We start from the raw sequence: 15,918 nt of genomic DNA, 5'->3' as shown, positions 1-15,918 counted from the left end.
CTCTGCTAACGCAGAAATAGTACCTTGGGTTAAGAACTTTGCTTCAGGATGAGAACAGAAATTGTGTGGCGGCAGCGCAGCGGCAGCAGGAGGCCCCATTAGCTAAAGTGGTGCTTCAGGTTAAGAACAGTTTCAGGTTAAGAACAGACCTCCAGAACAAATTAAGTTCTTAACCCGAGGTACCACTGTATTTCTTTAGATCAGGCCCTCGCATCCGCATGCATGCCTCGCAGAAATAAATGGCTTGCTGCGCTGACTGGTGCTCAGGAGGCTGTAAATAAGCCCTCGCGATGTCTGTAGCTGTTTCCACAGCTGCTTCAACCAGATGCAGAGAGTAGCTTTCCGTTGGATCGCAACCTCTTGCCTGCTCAGCCTCTGGCAGCACCTGACCACTTCTGGCCGCGGCAGAGAGGAGAAAGACAGCTGTAGCAAATATCCCTTAGCCAGGAGCAGACAGGTAGTGCGATGAGTGGGCAGGTGGGCAGACTGCAGAGAAGGCAGGTGGGAGACTCTGCTCAAGCGGCCGTTACAGAAATTTTTATACTGATGGGGGGGGGGTGTTGCAGCACGCAGCGTGTAACCCACCCCCCTTTGTTCACACACATTGTCTCCTCAAAGCACCACATCACACATGGCACCACACAATCTCCAACGCTGTTCTGCTCAGGGAAAAGATGGCTACCGAAGGGGGGGCTTGGGGAACTGGTAAAAGACAGCCATAACCCCTGAAACCTGGGATTATGGGTAGACAGCAACCTATTGCATAAGAGGTCATCACTGGCACCCTGGCAAATGGGTACCAGACAGGTAGTCATCCTGTGCACAATAGCAAACCATCAGGAATGGATTAGGTTCTTGGTCAGGACAAACCAGGAACTTGTAAATATTTCTTTTGTCTTACTTGATGGGTGTGAGGTGGAGGTCAAGGGAAGGAAAATGATGCTCAGGTTTCTGTCACCAGACCCCCCCAATTTGTGATGTAATTTTAGGGGTGTTGTGGGTATCTTTGTAAAATTGATAAAAGTGGGAGCCACCCTTTGTTCTGGGCTTCTTCTTGCTTCTCCCATGTGGTGAGCAACAGTCCTTTAAAATAAAGACCAGACCTACTGGCTGCTGTTTTGCTCCTATATTCCTGGCTGGTGTCTTTGTTTGATAATCCAAGTGAGGCTAAGGATTTTCCTATAACCCGGCTTTGAGAACTGATAGCTAAAAGTCACCCAGGAGCTTCTGGCCCTACAAAGTTCTATTTGTGGCCTCCTTTGTGACTAAAGGTAAAGGTACCCCTGCCCGTACGGGCCAGTCTTGACAGACTCTAGGGTTGTGCGCTCATCTCACTCTATAGGCCGGGAGCCAGCGCTGTCCGCAGACACTTCCGGGTCACGTGGCCAGCGTGACAAAGCTGCATCTGGCGAGCCAGCGCAGCACACGGAACACTGTTTACCTTCCCGCTGGTAATCGGTCCCTATTTATCTACTTGCACCCGGGGGTGCTTTCGAACTGCTAGGTTGGCAGGCGCTGGGACCAAACGACGGGAGCGCACCCCGCCGCGGGGATTCGAACCGCCGACCATGCGATTGGCAAGTCCTAGGCACTGAGGTTTTACCCACAGCACCACCCGCGTCCCTAGACCTTTGTGACTAGATCATTGTAAAAGGAGGAACCATTTGTTACCCATTCATAACGTGTGTGCTTTTGATGGATCGCTACCGTGAACTAATAGACATAAGCGCCAAGTACCAAAGTAGAAGTACACAACATGAGGATGGAAGGAATCGTTTCGGCTAAGTAGTGCGGCATAAGAGAAACCAGTCAGAAAACAATGTGATTCTTCCTTAGTGGAGCTTTTATGAGAACATTGTCAGACACACGGCAGAGGCTGTTTGCTTCCTTACGAGCTTCACACGCCACAATAAACAATTTCTTCCCCATTGTCGAGGGAGCGTCAAGCTAGAACGTATAATGTATTAATTGAAGAGTAATGGGTAGTTTAGCTTTTGGTCTAAGTTTAACACTTCAGTAACTGGGAAAGGAAGAGCTTAACGGCAGGCATGTGGAAAACTTGGTGCCCCGTTGCCATAGGCAACTTGAAAAATTGGACCAGGTGACTGGTTCCTGGTTGCTGTAGAAGATAAGAAGGCAATTTCTCCAGCTTTCCATGTTTGCCTCTGTGTGTATGAACTGGGCATTTCCTCTTTTCATCTCCTCTGCAATTACTAACTTAATTTGAAGCGTGCGCTCCCAGGATTCTCAGAGCAATGTGGTAGAACCTCTTTTCGTGTTACGTCTCCGCTCTGGAATGTATGAAGCATTGGCAATGATGTGTCAGCATGTGCAAAAGGGGGGAGGTGGTCAGAATGCGCCCAAAAGAACAGGATTCTTCTTACTGGCAGAATCAGGTCACATTCTCTCCCTCTCCCTCTCTCCCCCCACCTTCCCAATTTAGCTTTTAGAATATCTGGCAGACACCCAACTTTTGCAAACATACTTCACTTCTGCTTACTGAGGTCTAGCACAGTTATCAACTTAGAATTACAGACATTTGCAATCTGTTTTTTAAATGTGTGCTTTCATTTTTCTTCTTTTTCTCTCCTCCCCCCCTCCCACAAACGTTTAGTGGGAAGAAATTGGCGAGGTGGATGAGAATTATGCGCCGATCCACACATATCAAGTGTGCAGAGTCATGGAACAGAGTCAGAACAACTGGCTTCTGACGAGCTGGATCTCCAACAAAGGAGCCTCTCGGATCTTCATTGAACTGAAATTCACCCTTAGGGACTGCAACAGCCTTCCTGGAGGACTTGGGACTTGCAAAGAGACTTTTAACATGTATTATTTTGAATCGGATGACGAAGACGGAAGGAACGTAAAAGAAAACCAGTACATCAAGATTGATACCATTGCGGCGGATGAGAGCTTCACAGAGCTAGACCTTGGAGATAGAGTCATGAAGCTGAACACAGAGGTGAGAGATGTTGGGCCTCTGACCAAAAAGGGGTTTTACCTTGCTTTCCAAGATGTGGGCGCCTGCATCGCGCTGGTCTCTGTGAGGGTGTACTACAAGAAGTGCCCTGTGGTGGTTCGGAACTTGGCCATCTTCCCCGACACCATCACCGGAGCGGATTCTTCTCAGCTTCTGGAAGTCTTGGGGTCATGTGTGAACCACTCTGTGACAGACGAACCCCCACGGATGCACTGCAGTGCCGAAGGGGAATGGCTGGTGCCGATTGGGAAATGCATGTGCAAGGCAGGCTACGAAGAGAAGAACAACACTTGTCAGGGTAAGGATTTAATGTTGGGAATAGTTTGGCTGGTGTAGCTGGATGATCAGCTTCGAATGCTATTACATATGCAGATTCTTTATACAGTGTCAGAGTGAATAGATACATTCCTTATCATAACGATGGCAGTGTTTTTATTTCACACATGCACATAGCAGCATAGATGGAACTCTTGCAGTACTTCAACACCCTATCTTCTCGGATGCTGGGGGCACTGTGGTCTAAACTACTGAGCCTCTTGGACTTGCTGATCAGAAGGTTGGCGGTTCGATTCCCCGCGACGGAGTGAGCTCCTGTTGCTCTGTCCCAGCTCCTGCCAACCTAGCAGTTCGAAAGCATGCCAGTGCAAGTAGATAAATAGGTACCTCTGTGGTGGGAAGGTAAATGATGTTTCCATGTGCTCTGGTTTCCATCATAGTGTTCTGTTGTGCCAGAAGCGATTTAGTCATGCTGGCCACATGAACCGTCTGTCTGTGGAAAACCGTGGCTCCCTTGGCCTGAAAGTGAGATGAGCACCACAACCCCATAGTCACCTTTGACTGGACTTAACTGTCCAGCGGTCCTTTACCTTTTTAGCTTTCCCTTCTCGGTGAAGGATCTTCATGCACTCAGCCACAAGTTGTCACTTGATAAGGAACTGAGCAGTGAGCACGCATGCACGAGTTAGCCCTTAGTCATCAAACTCTGACTTTCGTGATGCCAGAGTTCACACTGAGCCTCCTTAGAAGAGCTTCAGATGAGTAGGCAAGTGACATTGTTACTCTGCTTTTCCTAGATGGCTGTAAGCAGATGGCTGTGGCTGCATTTGAGTAGATGGCCATGGCTGTGTTAAGCTAGAAACAAATGTAGATTTGCATGTGGCCATGGACAGAGTCAGCCCTAAGCAAATAACTGGATTGCAAAGGTCCGGACACCTTGGTCTTGTTTTATGGTCTTGTGAGTACAGCTATGTTTGTGGCAGCAGCCCATGGACAGAGTAAATCACAATGTGGACCAAAATTGCACAGAAAGCAGACAAGGGCACAAAAGAATTGCTGTTATCTCTCTCTCGAGTTATAGTCTGCAATTTATGCTTAGTAAGTGGTTGCTTGTCTGCACCGATGAACTCCAGGTGTGTGGAGACAGGAGTGCCTAGGTATAAAGGAAACCCATCCTTTCATAATACAAATGTACTTTGTACAAAAGTCCACTATATTCTTACAAGCATTCTTGCAGTCTTCCATGGCTGCCTCTAACCACCCAGTGTTCCATCAGCTGCTGCTATTAATATACTTTTTGCCGTTTTGCTTTGACTCATTGTAAATACGGCTTTGGTCGAAGTCTGGCTATATTTGCCGATTGCCCTGGAGGTTGAGTTGCTTGTGCTGTATAGATGGCCGTCCGTCGTTGCTTTGGTTGCGGTGTAACAATTTTGGTTTTACCCTTGAATTATTATTTCTTGTGGGTTGCCCTGGAAATGTGATTGAAGGGCGGTATAAAATTACTTGTATTTATAAATGAGCAAATGGTTTTTTTTAATGACTAAGAAGCAACAGGGTCATTCAGGGAACTTGGTGAGTAGTGTTCTTTTAAATGTGTTAAGGATTTAGACCAAATAATGCGGTGGTCTTAAGTTCCATGTTGCATAAGATGGCCAGAACCAAGGAAATCTGTGAACAGATGTTTGGGCAATGCTCACTTGCCGAATTGGATTGCAGATTTTAATACATTTTTGCTGTTATTTTTTCTGGACTGTTTATTTATTGATTAAATCAAGGTATGGGTAATTTTATGTGATTGCCAAGTTTTTTGATTTTAAAGAAATGAACCAGAAATGAAAGGGCAGCACCGTGTGTGTCATCCGATTCTAAAAGTACTGGGGTATTCCTAATCTTTGACTATTTGATGAAAGGAACGTTGGCTATATTTTACAGCGTGCAAAGCAAATTGGCAGCAGTAGTAGCGCTTTTGACTGATTTGGTCATCCCTGTTCATGTTTGCAAAATGATAGAGGATACTTTATCAAAATGTTCATGTCCATCAGAAAGCCATAAGGCCAAATAAGAGCTGTGCTGGATGAGACCAGAAATCCATTGTCCAGTAAAACAAGAAGGCAGCCAGATATTTTCAGAAAGTCCATATGCAGGGCATATAGTCAACAGTGTAACCCCCCCACCCCACAACACAAACACACAACTGGTGTTCAGATGCACACGGCCAAACCCCACAAAGGTTGATAAGGACAACCTAGGAGCTCGCAGCCGAATGGGGAGGCTGACATAGCTAGGAATGCAAATTTTAAATGTTTCCTTGGTTGTCAATGGAACAAGGACTTTGGGGAGGGGGATACTGGAATTACAAGCATTTCAGCATAGCCAATTTGTTTCATTTGCAGTATAAATGAATAACTGTGTGCCAGATTAAGGATGCGAGGTGTTGTAGATGTCTCTGAAATGTACCTGCTAGTCCATGAATAAATTTAATTACTGAAATATTTTTATCATTTAAAAATATCACTTTTATAATTTGTGTGGTGACCCTGTGCTAAACCGGTCACTTCTTTTCTTTGCTGGAGGGCTCATAATTTCGGAGTAACTGGTCAGAACAGCCGATATGCCTTAGATGTCCTCTCTTGGGCTTTGCGAAGCAATTTGCCTTGCAGTCCCTTGGACCAAAACCCTGCCTAAGGTAGCAGAAGAGGCTTATGTTTGGAAATCATATGTTTCTGTAAGGAAACCATAGAAACTCGTATTCCATTGTGCTCTCTGATTCTTGCTGTAATAAGGAGTGTATTATTAAAGGATTCTTACTTTTTTATCCTTGAACAATATAATATATTGTTCTGCAATTGCTGGGAAGAGATGGCAAACTTTATGGCATATGATTAGGGGTCAAAAATGTCAAGTTTCATGACAATCTGCAAAAGGTTATGTTGATGAAATAAATATTGATTAATCAGGCTAAATCCCCAATTTTATAATATTGGACCACAATTCAAACTATTTTTGCCACTACAGTGGTACCTCAGGTTAAGAACTTAATTCGTTCTGGAGGTCCGTTCTTAACCTGAAACTGTTCTTAACCTGAAGCACCACTTTAGCTAATGGGGCCTCCTGTTGCCGCTGCTGCACGATTTCTGTTCTCATCCTGAAGCAAAACTTTTAACCTGAGGTACTATTTCTGGGTTAGCAGAGGCTGTAACCTGAAGTGTCTGTAACCTGAAGCGTCTGTAACCCAATGTACCACTGTACAGTGCTGTGTAGAATTGATTTGGGATACCTGGTTTTGGTTTTTTAAAATATATATAGAGAGAGGTAGAGCACTTGGCTACTTGAAGCTGTATGGCTCAGACACTGTTTGAAGTGTCACTGAAACTGGCGATTGTTTCTCTAATGGAAGAAATGATTGCCTCAGACAGTTGTGGTCATAACCCCACCTGCGGCTTTCTTCGTTATCATGCTTGATGTTTGGAATGGCTGAATTGGGAGTCCTGGAGCAACTTCATATCCAATTCGGTATATTTTTATTTTTTTAAAAAAATGGAGACAAGGACGAGTACACTTGAGATGAAATTCTGAGACTCTAAATAGTCCATTCATGTGAGTAACAGAAGGAAGATTGCACCCTAAGGTATAGTGGAAAAACAGGTCAAGTTTAGAGGATAAAAAAAAACCCAGCACGCAACATTAATTGTTCTACTGGGAGCTGATTGCGTAGCATGGAAATAAAGCATCGACGGAAAGACTCTGAACATGGAAAGCGCTGCATTTGGAAACAGCGGAGCCAAAAGGGAACATTTCCCGCCATAAATACCATGGGTGTGTTTTCTTTCCGATGCAAACCAAAAATGGGCTGAGACGACAGCGTATTAGTTTCCTAGAAATACCATGACCTAAAGTTCCTAATTAACTTTAATTAGAAACTTTCCACAGCATCTTTGCTGAATTGTTGGTTTCGGCGGAGCTGTGTATTATTTGCCTGCATATTTATAATTTGGCAATTCGTCCAAAACATTTTTTTAAAGGTTTTGCTTTGCTTATGCACCAAGTTTTCCTATGGAAACTGTGGCAAACGTACTTAGGATATCACACACTGCTAATTAATTTGACAGCTAATGTTGTGTCCTCTTGCCACTCCCCTGGATGCCTGTTAAGTGAGGTGGAAAAGCTTTACAAAGTTGCGTCTTGTCTCTTGGGCTACAAAGCGTGTTCTCCTTCATAGAGAGCACATGTTGCGGTGGGGTCTGACAGGTCACCCCTCTGTTGCTGGGTGAGTTAGTATGGATGTCCATCCACAGTGATTGGGCAGTTGGGTTACTGGGCAAATTTTGGGGAGGGACCATTTAGGAGGACGGACCAAAGGTTATAAACTCAAGTCATTCAGCACTGACTGGGCTCTTTTGCTGCATGCATCGGATCGCCCACCCACCCTCTCTAATTTTACAGCTGTTGTGTTTGACCTTGCTATGCCTGTCATGGGGTCGCCTGCTTTGGGGCAGGGGCCTGGTAGGAATTTTATCCATGTGGCTGATTGGCTGGTGCTATTTGGTTTTTTGCCTACTGCGTAGCAAATCGTCACAACTTGTAAGGTTGCGGTTAGGCATTGGTTAAAAAATTGGTTGGTGGAGGGGTGTGGATTTGGCTGTGCCTGCCCCTCCAATGCTGCTGCGGAAAGGGAATTCCATTGAAGGAATCCAGGGGCTTACCATTCTTTTGTCCATACCCCTGAATGGGGCTTAGGGCTGCGCAAGCCCCTGGAAGCATGCGGGGAGAGGGGAGGGTCTGGTGCCCGGCTCCATGCTCTCCCCAATGTTGTTTTCCCTTTCTGGTTTTCGCTGGAATCCGGAAGTCAGTTCTGTCCCTGGGCAAGGACAGATAGTCATAACTAATGCCTAAGCAACCACTCACATTTATGTATTTTAATAAAGTTGTGGCCAAAATTATGCCAAAAACCTTAAACAAAAATTATGTGTGAATTGTGAATTATTTAGGGGTGGCTTGCGGGACCTCGACACACAAGTGGCTATTGCAAATATGCGTGGACTAGTAGCTTTTTAATGATTTCTTGGCAAGTCTGGTTTTAGTTCCCCAGTGATCCTCAAGGCTCTCGTCAGTGCTTAGGTTTGCCGTTGAGCTGCTTTGAATGGAAGGAAACTTCCCCAAGTTGCTTCCTGGCATATCCAACCCCTGCATTTCACCACCTCATGTTTCCTCACCTACCCCCTTTGTGCAACCCAAAATTGAACAAGGGCATGTAGATCCTGGAGTATACAGGCAAGCTGTCTTAGCACAGCCTCTCTGCCTTTTGGGGGAATGCAAATGAGCAGGAAAAATTGAGGCAATAGCCTCATTTGGGGAGGGGGGCATGTGTGTGTATTTGTGTCTTTCCATTTTGTTATTTGCTATCTGCCTATCCTGTGGGATGCGGGTGGCGCTGTGGTCTAAACCACTGAGCCTCTTGGGCTTGCCGATCGGAAGGTTGGCGGTTTGAATCCCCACGACGGGGTGAGCTCCCGTTGCTCGGTCCCTGCTCCTGCCAACCTAACAGTTTGAAAGCACATCAAACTGCAAGTAGGTACCGCTCCGGTGGGAAGGTAAACGGCGTTTCTGTGCGCTGCTCTGGTTCGCCATAAGTGGCTTAGTCATGCTGGCCACATGACCTGAAAGCTATCTGCGGACAAACACCGGCTCCCTCGGCCAGTAAAGCGAGATGAGCGCCGCAACCCCAGAGTCGTTCGCGACTGGACTTAACTGTCAGGGGTCCTTTACCTTTACCTTTATCCTGTGGGACTGACAAGTCTTTCTGTAAGAAAGAGATTGGTGGAGCTTTGTTCTTACCAATGAGGGAAACCTGTGTGGGGTACAGCTGGAAAGTAAGTGGGGGCTTGCATTGTCATATCAAGTATGCAAACTTCCTTGCACATAAATAACAAAATGTCCAGTAGAAAACTTCTTGGATAGCCAGCACCCTAGGCCTGTACACATTTTTTATTTTTTTGTATGGAGGAAAATTCAGTAGTGCAAAGTCTTACCTGCAGTGAGGAATGGTAAAGCCAAGAAACAGATTTGCCAACTTAGTAAATAGATTTGCCCCTCCGCCAGCCTGATTTTGTTACACTCAATAATGTAAAAAAGCAGTTTTCTTCAGCAAAATTTGCTTTCCATACTCAAGTCTGTACATATTTCAGCTTCTGGTGTTGATAATTATGCATCTCTTTTGCCTAATGCTTCTCCTTATAGCAGCATTAACGGTAATTAATGTTCTCCTGCGCCTGCCAACCTAGCAGTTCGAAAGCACCTTCGGGTGCAAGTAGATAAATAGGGACCGCTTACCAGCGGGAAGGTAAACGGCGTTCCGTGTGTTGCGCTGGCTCGCCAGATGCAGCTTGTCACGCTGGCCACGTGACCCGGAAGTGTCTGCGGACAGCGCTGGCTCCTGGCCTATAGAGTGAGATGAGTGCACAACCCTAGAGTCTGCCGTACGGGCAGGGGTACCTTTACCTTTACCTTAATGTTCTCCTGACGTTTCACTCATAAGCAATATTTCTTTATGTATTTTATGTTTGCATTTCTAGTTTAATTTATTATGCACAAAAGATCTTTTTATGTGCACATTGTCTGTGGAGGATTTTTTTAAAAAACACAAACTATTTAAGTCATATTTCCAGTACTTTTGCCCCAATTGTTTCACATCCACCAAAGCCATCCTTAGTGAAGAATTTGATATTGATTCATGAGGGCTGTCTTGCTCTCCAAACAAGGCTGGGGCTTTTATGACTTTTGAATGTGTCAAAAACCCACAGTGCTACCCGTGTCCCTAGCAAGGTCATAATGGACCCTAAATATAGGGAGGGTGAGAGAGTGATCCGAGGTGAAAAGAGGAAGCTCGGAGCAATGTGCAGCGGTAGATACGGGTCCCTCGGTTGGTGCATGAACAATCCCAATGGCCAGAATTACCCCAGCAACAGAGGGACCACCAATCGGGTTGTTGTGGCTATCCAATCGCTCCTACCCACACAAGCAGCGATGATCTCACTGCAACACTCTTTGTGCTCTTTGTGAGGAGGACACGATTTGTGATGCAACACTGCAAGGAGGCTTCTGCACTGCCAGCAGTTAGTGGTACATCTCTAGATAAGAGCAGAGATGTTTTTCTCTGTGGGCTACTACTGTGTGCGCCTGACTTTGTAAGTCTGAACTGCATGGATAAGTTGCACGGAGAATTGTAGAGCCACGAGCTGGGAGCTCATTATAGGCAGAAATGTAGCAAAACAAACTTCTGCTTTTCTGGGGATACTGTAGGTCTATATAGTCCTCTCATCTCTTTACACTTTCTTCTCACTTTCCCTTTCGGACAAGACCTTCCCTGTCTTTTAGCTCACGACTGGACTGCATTATTTCCCCCCCTTCCACGCTGGTTTTTAGCAGTGCTCTCCTCAGTCCCCCTTCATTATTTTCCGACTCTCGCTGATCGAGCATGATTTCATATGTCAAAAGTCGTGTGCTAAACTGGGTTTGATTGTCTTACATACTTGCTCAGAAAGAGGCCAGTCAGATTTCCGAGCATACTGCTGCCCATACGAATGAAGCGTTGCAGCATTTGCCACTTGTTCTCGCCTGGTGACAGCCCAGGCTTCCTCTGACAGAGCTGGTGGCAAGGAAATTGGACGTGGTTAATGGCCAGTGATCCATACTGGGTCATTTCAGTGCATTCGTGTAGGTGCTCTTAATGCTTCAGAGGAGTAAAATTCAGATATAATCAAATCTACTTGCAAGTAGGGACGTGGGTGGCGCTGTGGGTTAAACCACAGAGCCTAGGACTTGCTGATCAGAAGGTGGGCGGTTCGAATCCCTGTGACAGGGTGAGCTCCCGTTGCTCAGTCCCAGCCAACCTAGCAGTTTGAAAACACGTCAAAGTGCAAGTAGATAAATAGGTACCACTCCGGCGGGAAGGTAAACGGTGTTTCCATGCGCTGCTCTGGTTTGCCAGAAGTGTCTTAGTCATGCTGGCCACATGACCCAGAAGCTGTACGCCAGCTCCCTCGGCCAGTAAAGCGAGATGAGCGCCGCAACCCCAGAGTCGGTCACGACTGGACCTAATGGTCAGGGGCCCCTTTACCTTTACCTTTACTTGCAAGTAAGACCCACAGCAGAAATCAGCAATAAAGCCTTTTCTTTTGTTTCCTGGCACATTGCAAGTGTCGTCTTACAAGTATAAATGCTTCCCCAAACAAACAAACAAACAAACCCCTCCTTGCACAGAGAAAGTTAGCATGATTGAGGGAAAGGTCCAGCCTTTCCTTTCCTCCTGAATGTATTTCCCACCTTATTTGCATGAAGGTTTCTCGTAGAGAAATACAGAATTCTTGCCGGCAGCCTGAAGTGGTACAGTCCATTGTTATGAGTCTGCTGCTTGTATCCGTTGAGGTTCCAGAGGGGTAGCTGTGCTCGCCATTGCAGCAAAGAGAGTCCTGTGGACCAACAGATTTATTGTGGCTCAAGCCTCTGCAGACAGGAATCCACTTCATCACATTCAAGCTCACTTTAGTCCGTGAAGCTTATGCCATAATAAACTTGCTAATGTTTAAGGTCCCACAAGACTCTTTATTGGTTCCTAAGTGAGGATATTTAATGCTGCAACAATGTTTGCTCATTCAAGTGCTAAGGAGTGCAGACGAATTCGCCGTGCAAGGCTTTTTCCAGAAAGGGAGACAAGCTGCAGTCCCCGCGAGGCCTCATTTGTAGGGGTACCCACAATCGTAGCATCTTAAATTTAAATTTGCTTTATTTACTGCATTTTATTTATTCTCCTTTTCACACAACTGTTATCTCTCAAAGTGGTTCTTGTTAATACTAGTAATGAGCAAAAACTGCTTTGCAGGGTGGTTTTGTATTGTGAGATGTGTTGGAGGAAAATAATGAGATCCGTCTGACATATGTGTGGGTTAATTAACAAAAGAACCAGCTGGACGCCTGGGTTCAAAATGCTGGGCTTTGCATACTCTCCAGCAGGAGAGACCCCCCAGCAAAGTTTAAAAACAGTCACAAAGTTAAACATCCGTATAGTATGGGAATATAGGCTGTCAGACCCCTTTTCATATCCCGTTTGGCCTGCTTACAGCGCTTGCCCTCTCTCCCCCTCTGGCAGTGAACAGTCCACACACTGTTAAGGAAGCTTAAAATGCTTTACTTACAAAATCCAAAGGTCTGATTCATGCGTTATTCCATGCAGCAGCATGGAGAACACCTTTACAATACCCTTGGGTACAAAATACAGAAAGTTAGCTTCAAGCATGCATTCTGAGCTTGGAGCAAGCTCAGACATGTCCCTCCTGGTTTATCACATGGTGCAAAGAAAGTGAGAGAAAGGAGGATGAGAAACTTCATTTCCTATGACCTGAGTCTAGGTAAACATAATGGTGGTGGAAATAGCACTACAACCCACCTGAGAATCTCGACTCACCTGTTGAAGTCTAATGCTATAGGACAGTTTTCAGATTCCCCCTCTCTAACCCTGCAAGATTGGCTATTTATGTTCTCTGCAGTGTTTGATATGGGGGAAATGGCAAACAACAACAACAACAACAACAGCAACAGCAGCAACAACAACAAATTATTTATATGCCACCCATCTTACTGGGTTGCCCCAGCCACTATGGGTGGCTTCCAACAAATTAAACACATTAAGCACAGTCAAACATCAAACATTAAACACTTCCCTACATAGAGCTGTCTTCAGATGTTTTCTGAAAGTCAGATAGCTTTTTAAAAAATAAAAGAACCCTATTTTTATTCATATTAAAGCCTGCTTACGTGACAAATTTAGGGAGTAATCGAATCAACAGGATTTTCATCCTTGGCTTTCGTGAAACCGTTGCTGGAGTGTGTTCAGATTAGTCAGGTTGCTTCAGAAAATATTGTTTTTGCAAGGTTAATTGAGACCATAGGCAAAATGTGTCGCTTACCACAGCAATTAATCTTGGATTCTGCTAGGCTTTAATCTGACACGTACAGTTTTCACCCCCTGCAACAGACCTTTGATACATTTAATTCTGCTGAGCAATATTGATTACGCTGCTGTGCCGTGTATGCATCCCAAAATTTCACAGGCCTTTCTTGGTATTCTCTTACTGGTGATTATTACCTAAAAGCTCAACCACAATGTGGCCACATCTGGATGATCAAATGCACGAGTTGCATGCAGCCACAGCAGGTTCTTTGCTCCTGCTTGCGTCTCTTGGGTGAGCAGGGCAACCAGCCAGGAAGTTGCAGATAGCCACAGTTTCTTGTTGCATCTGAGTCAAGGACAGTGGCAAATGGCTTCCAAACAACCAGGGCCGTCTTACCTATAGGCACTAGAGGTGCAGGGCATCTGGGCGCTGGGCTCTCAGGGGCTCCAGGCTGAGAGTCCGGGGCCCGAGAGTTGAGTCCAGGGAAGAGGCCGCCCGTCGGTCAGAGCGCCGCAACGGGCTCTTCTGCTGCGGGCGGCTCTTCACCACAACCCACCACAGCATCTGATGGCAGAGTCGTCGGCAAAGTCTTAAGGTGCCGTGGCACCAAAGTGAGCAGGTGCACCGGGTCCCCGGACGGGCTTTTACGAGCTGGCTGCAGAGGATTGCCACTTGGGTGCCTGGCAGCCGCCAGCCTTAACTTTCCTCCTTCCCTTTCTCTGCCTCCCAAATCGTAGGTGCCTTGCTGGAGACGGAGGATAACATGTGAGCAGGGAGGGCAACACAGGCGACAAAGAAATTGGCTTGTCGGAGTCCCTGGCCATTTTATTTGATTTGTAACCCCTCCCTGATTTGTAACCTGCAGCTCTGTCCAGAAGGCGGGTGGGGACGGGACACTGTGCGGATTTTTGCACCCTGGCACCGCATATGCTTAAGACAGCCCTGCAAACAACGGATTAAAATTAGTCGTTGTGCTCCTGTGTATCTAAAGTATAATTATGCAAATGAGCTGGAATGGTTAGCCTGTCGATGCATTTAGTCGCTTAGAGTCGGCTTGATTCATGCTCCGTTTTTTTCTACCCTTTTAAGCTATTAAGAGAAATGAATGCTTAATAAGTTTTTTGGGGGGGAGGGGCAGGAAGGCCACTGTAATATCTGGATTTCAAATGTTTTTCTCTACCTGAAGGTAGGGAAGCGGGGGGGAAGGAACTCTTCACATGCTTCGAGCAGTCCAACTCTGAGACATTCTGATCTGAAAGGGATCTTCCTTCACAGGTGTAGATTTGCAGCGAGGATTGCACCACTCCCATGCAAAATACCGTATTTTTCCGTGTATAAGACTAGGTGTCCCTCCTAAAAAATAGTCAAAAATTAAGGGGCGTCTTATACATGGGGCCATCTCCCCCATTTTCTTAAATCTGACCGCCCCCCCCAAAAAAATAGGGGGCGTCTTATACATGGGGGCGTCTTATAGATGGCAAAATACGGTATATACGTGGAGATGTCTATCAGTATGCAAAAGGAGTTCATCTTTCAAGGCCATGGTCCCAGAAAAGATGTGGATCCACACTGAGTCAGACCACTGGCCCATCAAGATCAGCTTGCTCTACATTGGGGTAGCCCATATCATGCCCACCATGCATGGTTGAACTTCAACCGCCATCAGCCCTTGGTTATATGTGAGGCCAACAACATTTGAAACCACCACATTGATTACCTTTGGTCTGTTCTGACAGCAGCTCTCCAGGGTTTTAGACAGGAATCTTAAACTAGCCTTACCTGGAGATTCCAGTGTTTGAAACAAGGACTTCTGGGAAGGGTGGGGTGTTTTGTTTTGTCTTTGCATTCAAAGTACATGCTATACTCCTGAGCCACTGCCCTGTCCCAAACCCTGCTATGAAGAGTTCTGGGTTCATTCAGAACACCTTAGCTGAGGACTTTAATGATTCCTGATGGCTTGAGGAGATGTCATATTTCAGGCACCCTTTCTGGGCCCCAGTATGTTTTCTCTCATAAATGGCTGGGTTGGGAATGGGACTTCTTCCACCATGAGGGGCCTCCTGTAATCAGTAACCCATGACTTTCAAAAATAAAGTAAGAACTGAACCCCCCCCCCAAAAAGAAGAGAAGGTGCTTTGAGATTACAGAATTAGGACTGTACTTGGAAAAGCCCAAATTATGGGATGTGACCCTATAGTATGGGAAATCCTATAGTCTCTGAAACCTCAGTGCCTGTGTTCAGTTATGTTTTCAGGGACTGGTGGGGTCGCTGGGTAGTGTTTTCTGAAAATTGGTAGATGTTGGAGAGGTGCCTACATTGGAGACCTCGACTCTGAAAGTTACAAAATTGTGCAAAATTAACCACTTTCTGTTAGACAGCAAATAAGTATTATTATTTTAATTCTTAAAAATGTAGAGTTTACTTCTTCAATGTCGTCCTATCAAGGGCCTTTAGTGTTTGTGTTGAGAACTCAAGAGAATAACATGCTGACGGTATTTTAGTGATTTTAATTATGATCCGGTAACGAGCATTTCTGAACTCCATCTGGACTTTTCAAATGTACAAATTGTATTAATCTGGTGGAATAAGATTTTATCTGCATTAATGGCTCATTTGAAAGTCTTCGAAACCCCTTATGGGTACTTAATCATGTTATATCTCTGTTGTTCACATTGTTTCTACAAAATGGCCCCTGAGAGGAAGAAATGCTT

At 45.6% G+C, this 15,918-nt stretch overlaps 1 protein-coding gene across 10 annotated transcripts in view; it reads left to right on the top strand.

Moving 5' to 3' along the window:
- EPHA5 (EPH receptor A5) overlaps nucleotides 1-15,918 on the top strand; it is a 243,872-nt gene that overhangs the window by 60,396 nt on the left and 167,558 nt on the right. For all 10 annotated transcript variants that reach the window (XM_077917600.1, XM_077917599.1, XM_077917598.1 and 7 more), the window contains exon 3: nucleotides 2,615-3,278. In XM_077917600.1, coding sequence (XP_077773726.1) covers nucleotides 2,615-3,278 — 664 coding nt within the window. The remainder of the gene's footprint in view (nucleotides 1-2,614; nucleotides 3,279-15,918) is intronic.

Source organism: Podarcis muralis, chromosome 13, assembly GCF_964188315.1.
Source record: "Podarcis muralis chromosome 13, rPodMur119.hap1.1, whole genome shotgun sequence".
Lineage (NCBI taxonomy): Eukaryota > Metazoa > Chordata > Lepidosauria > Squamata > Lacertidae > Podarcis > Podarcis muralis.
This window is presented reverse-complemented; position numbering and strand designations above follow the sequence as displayed.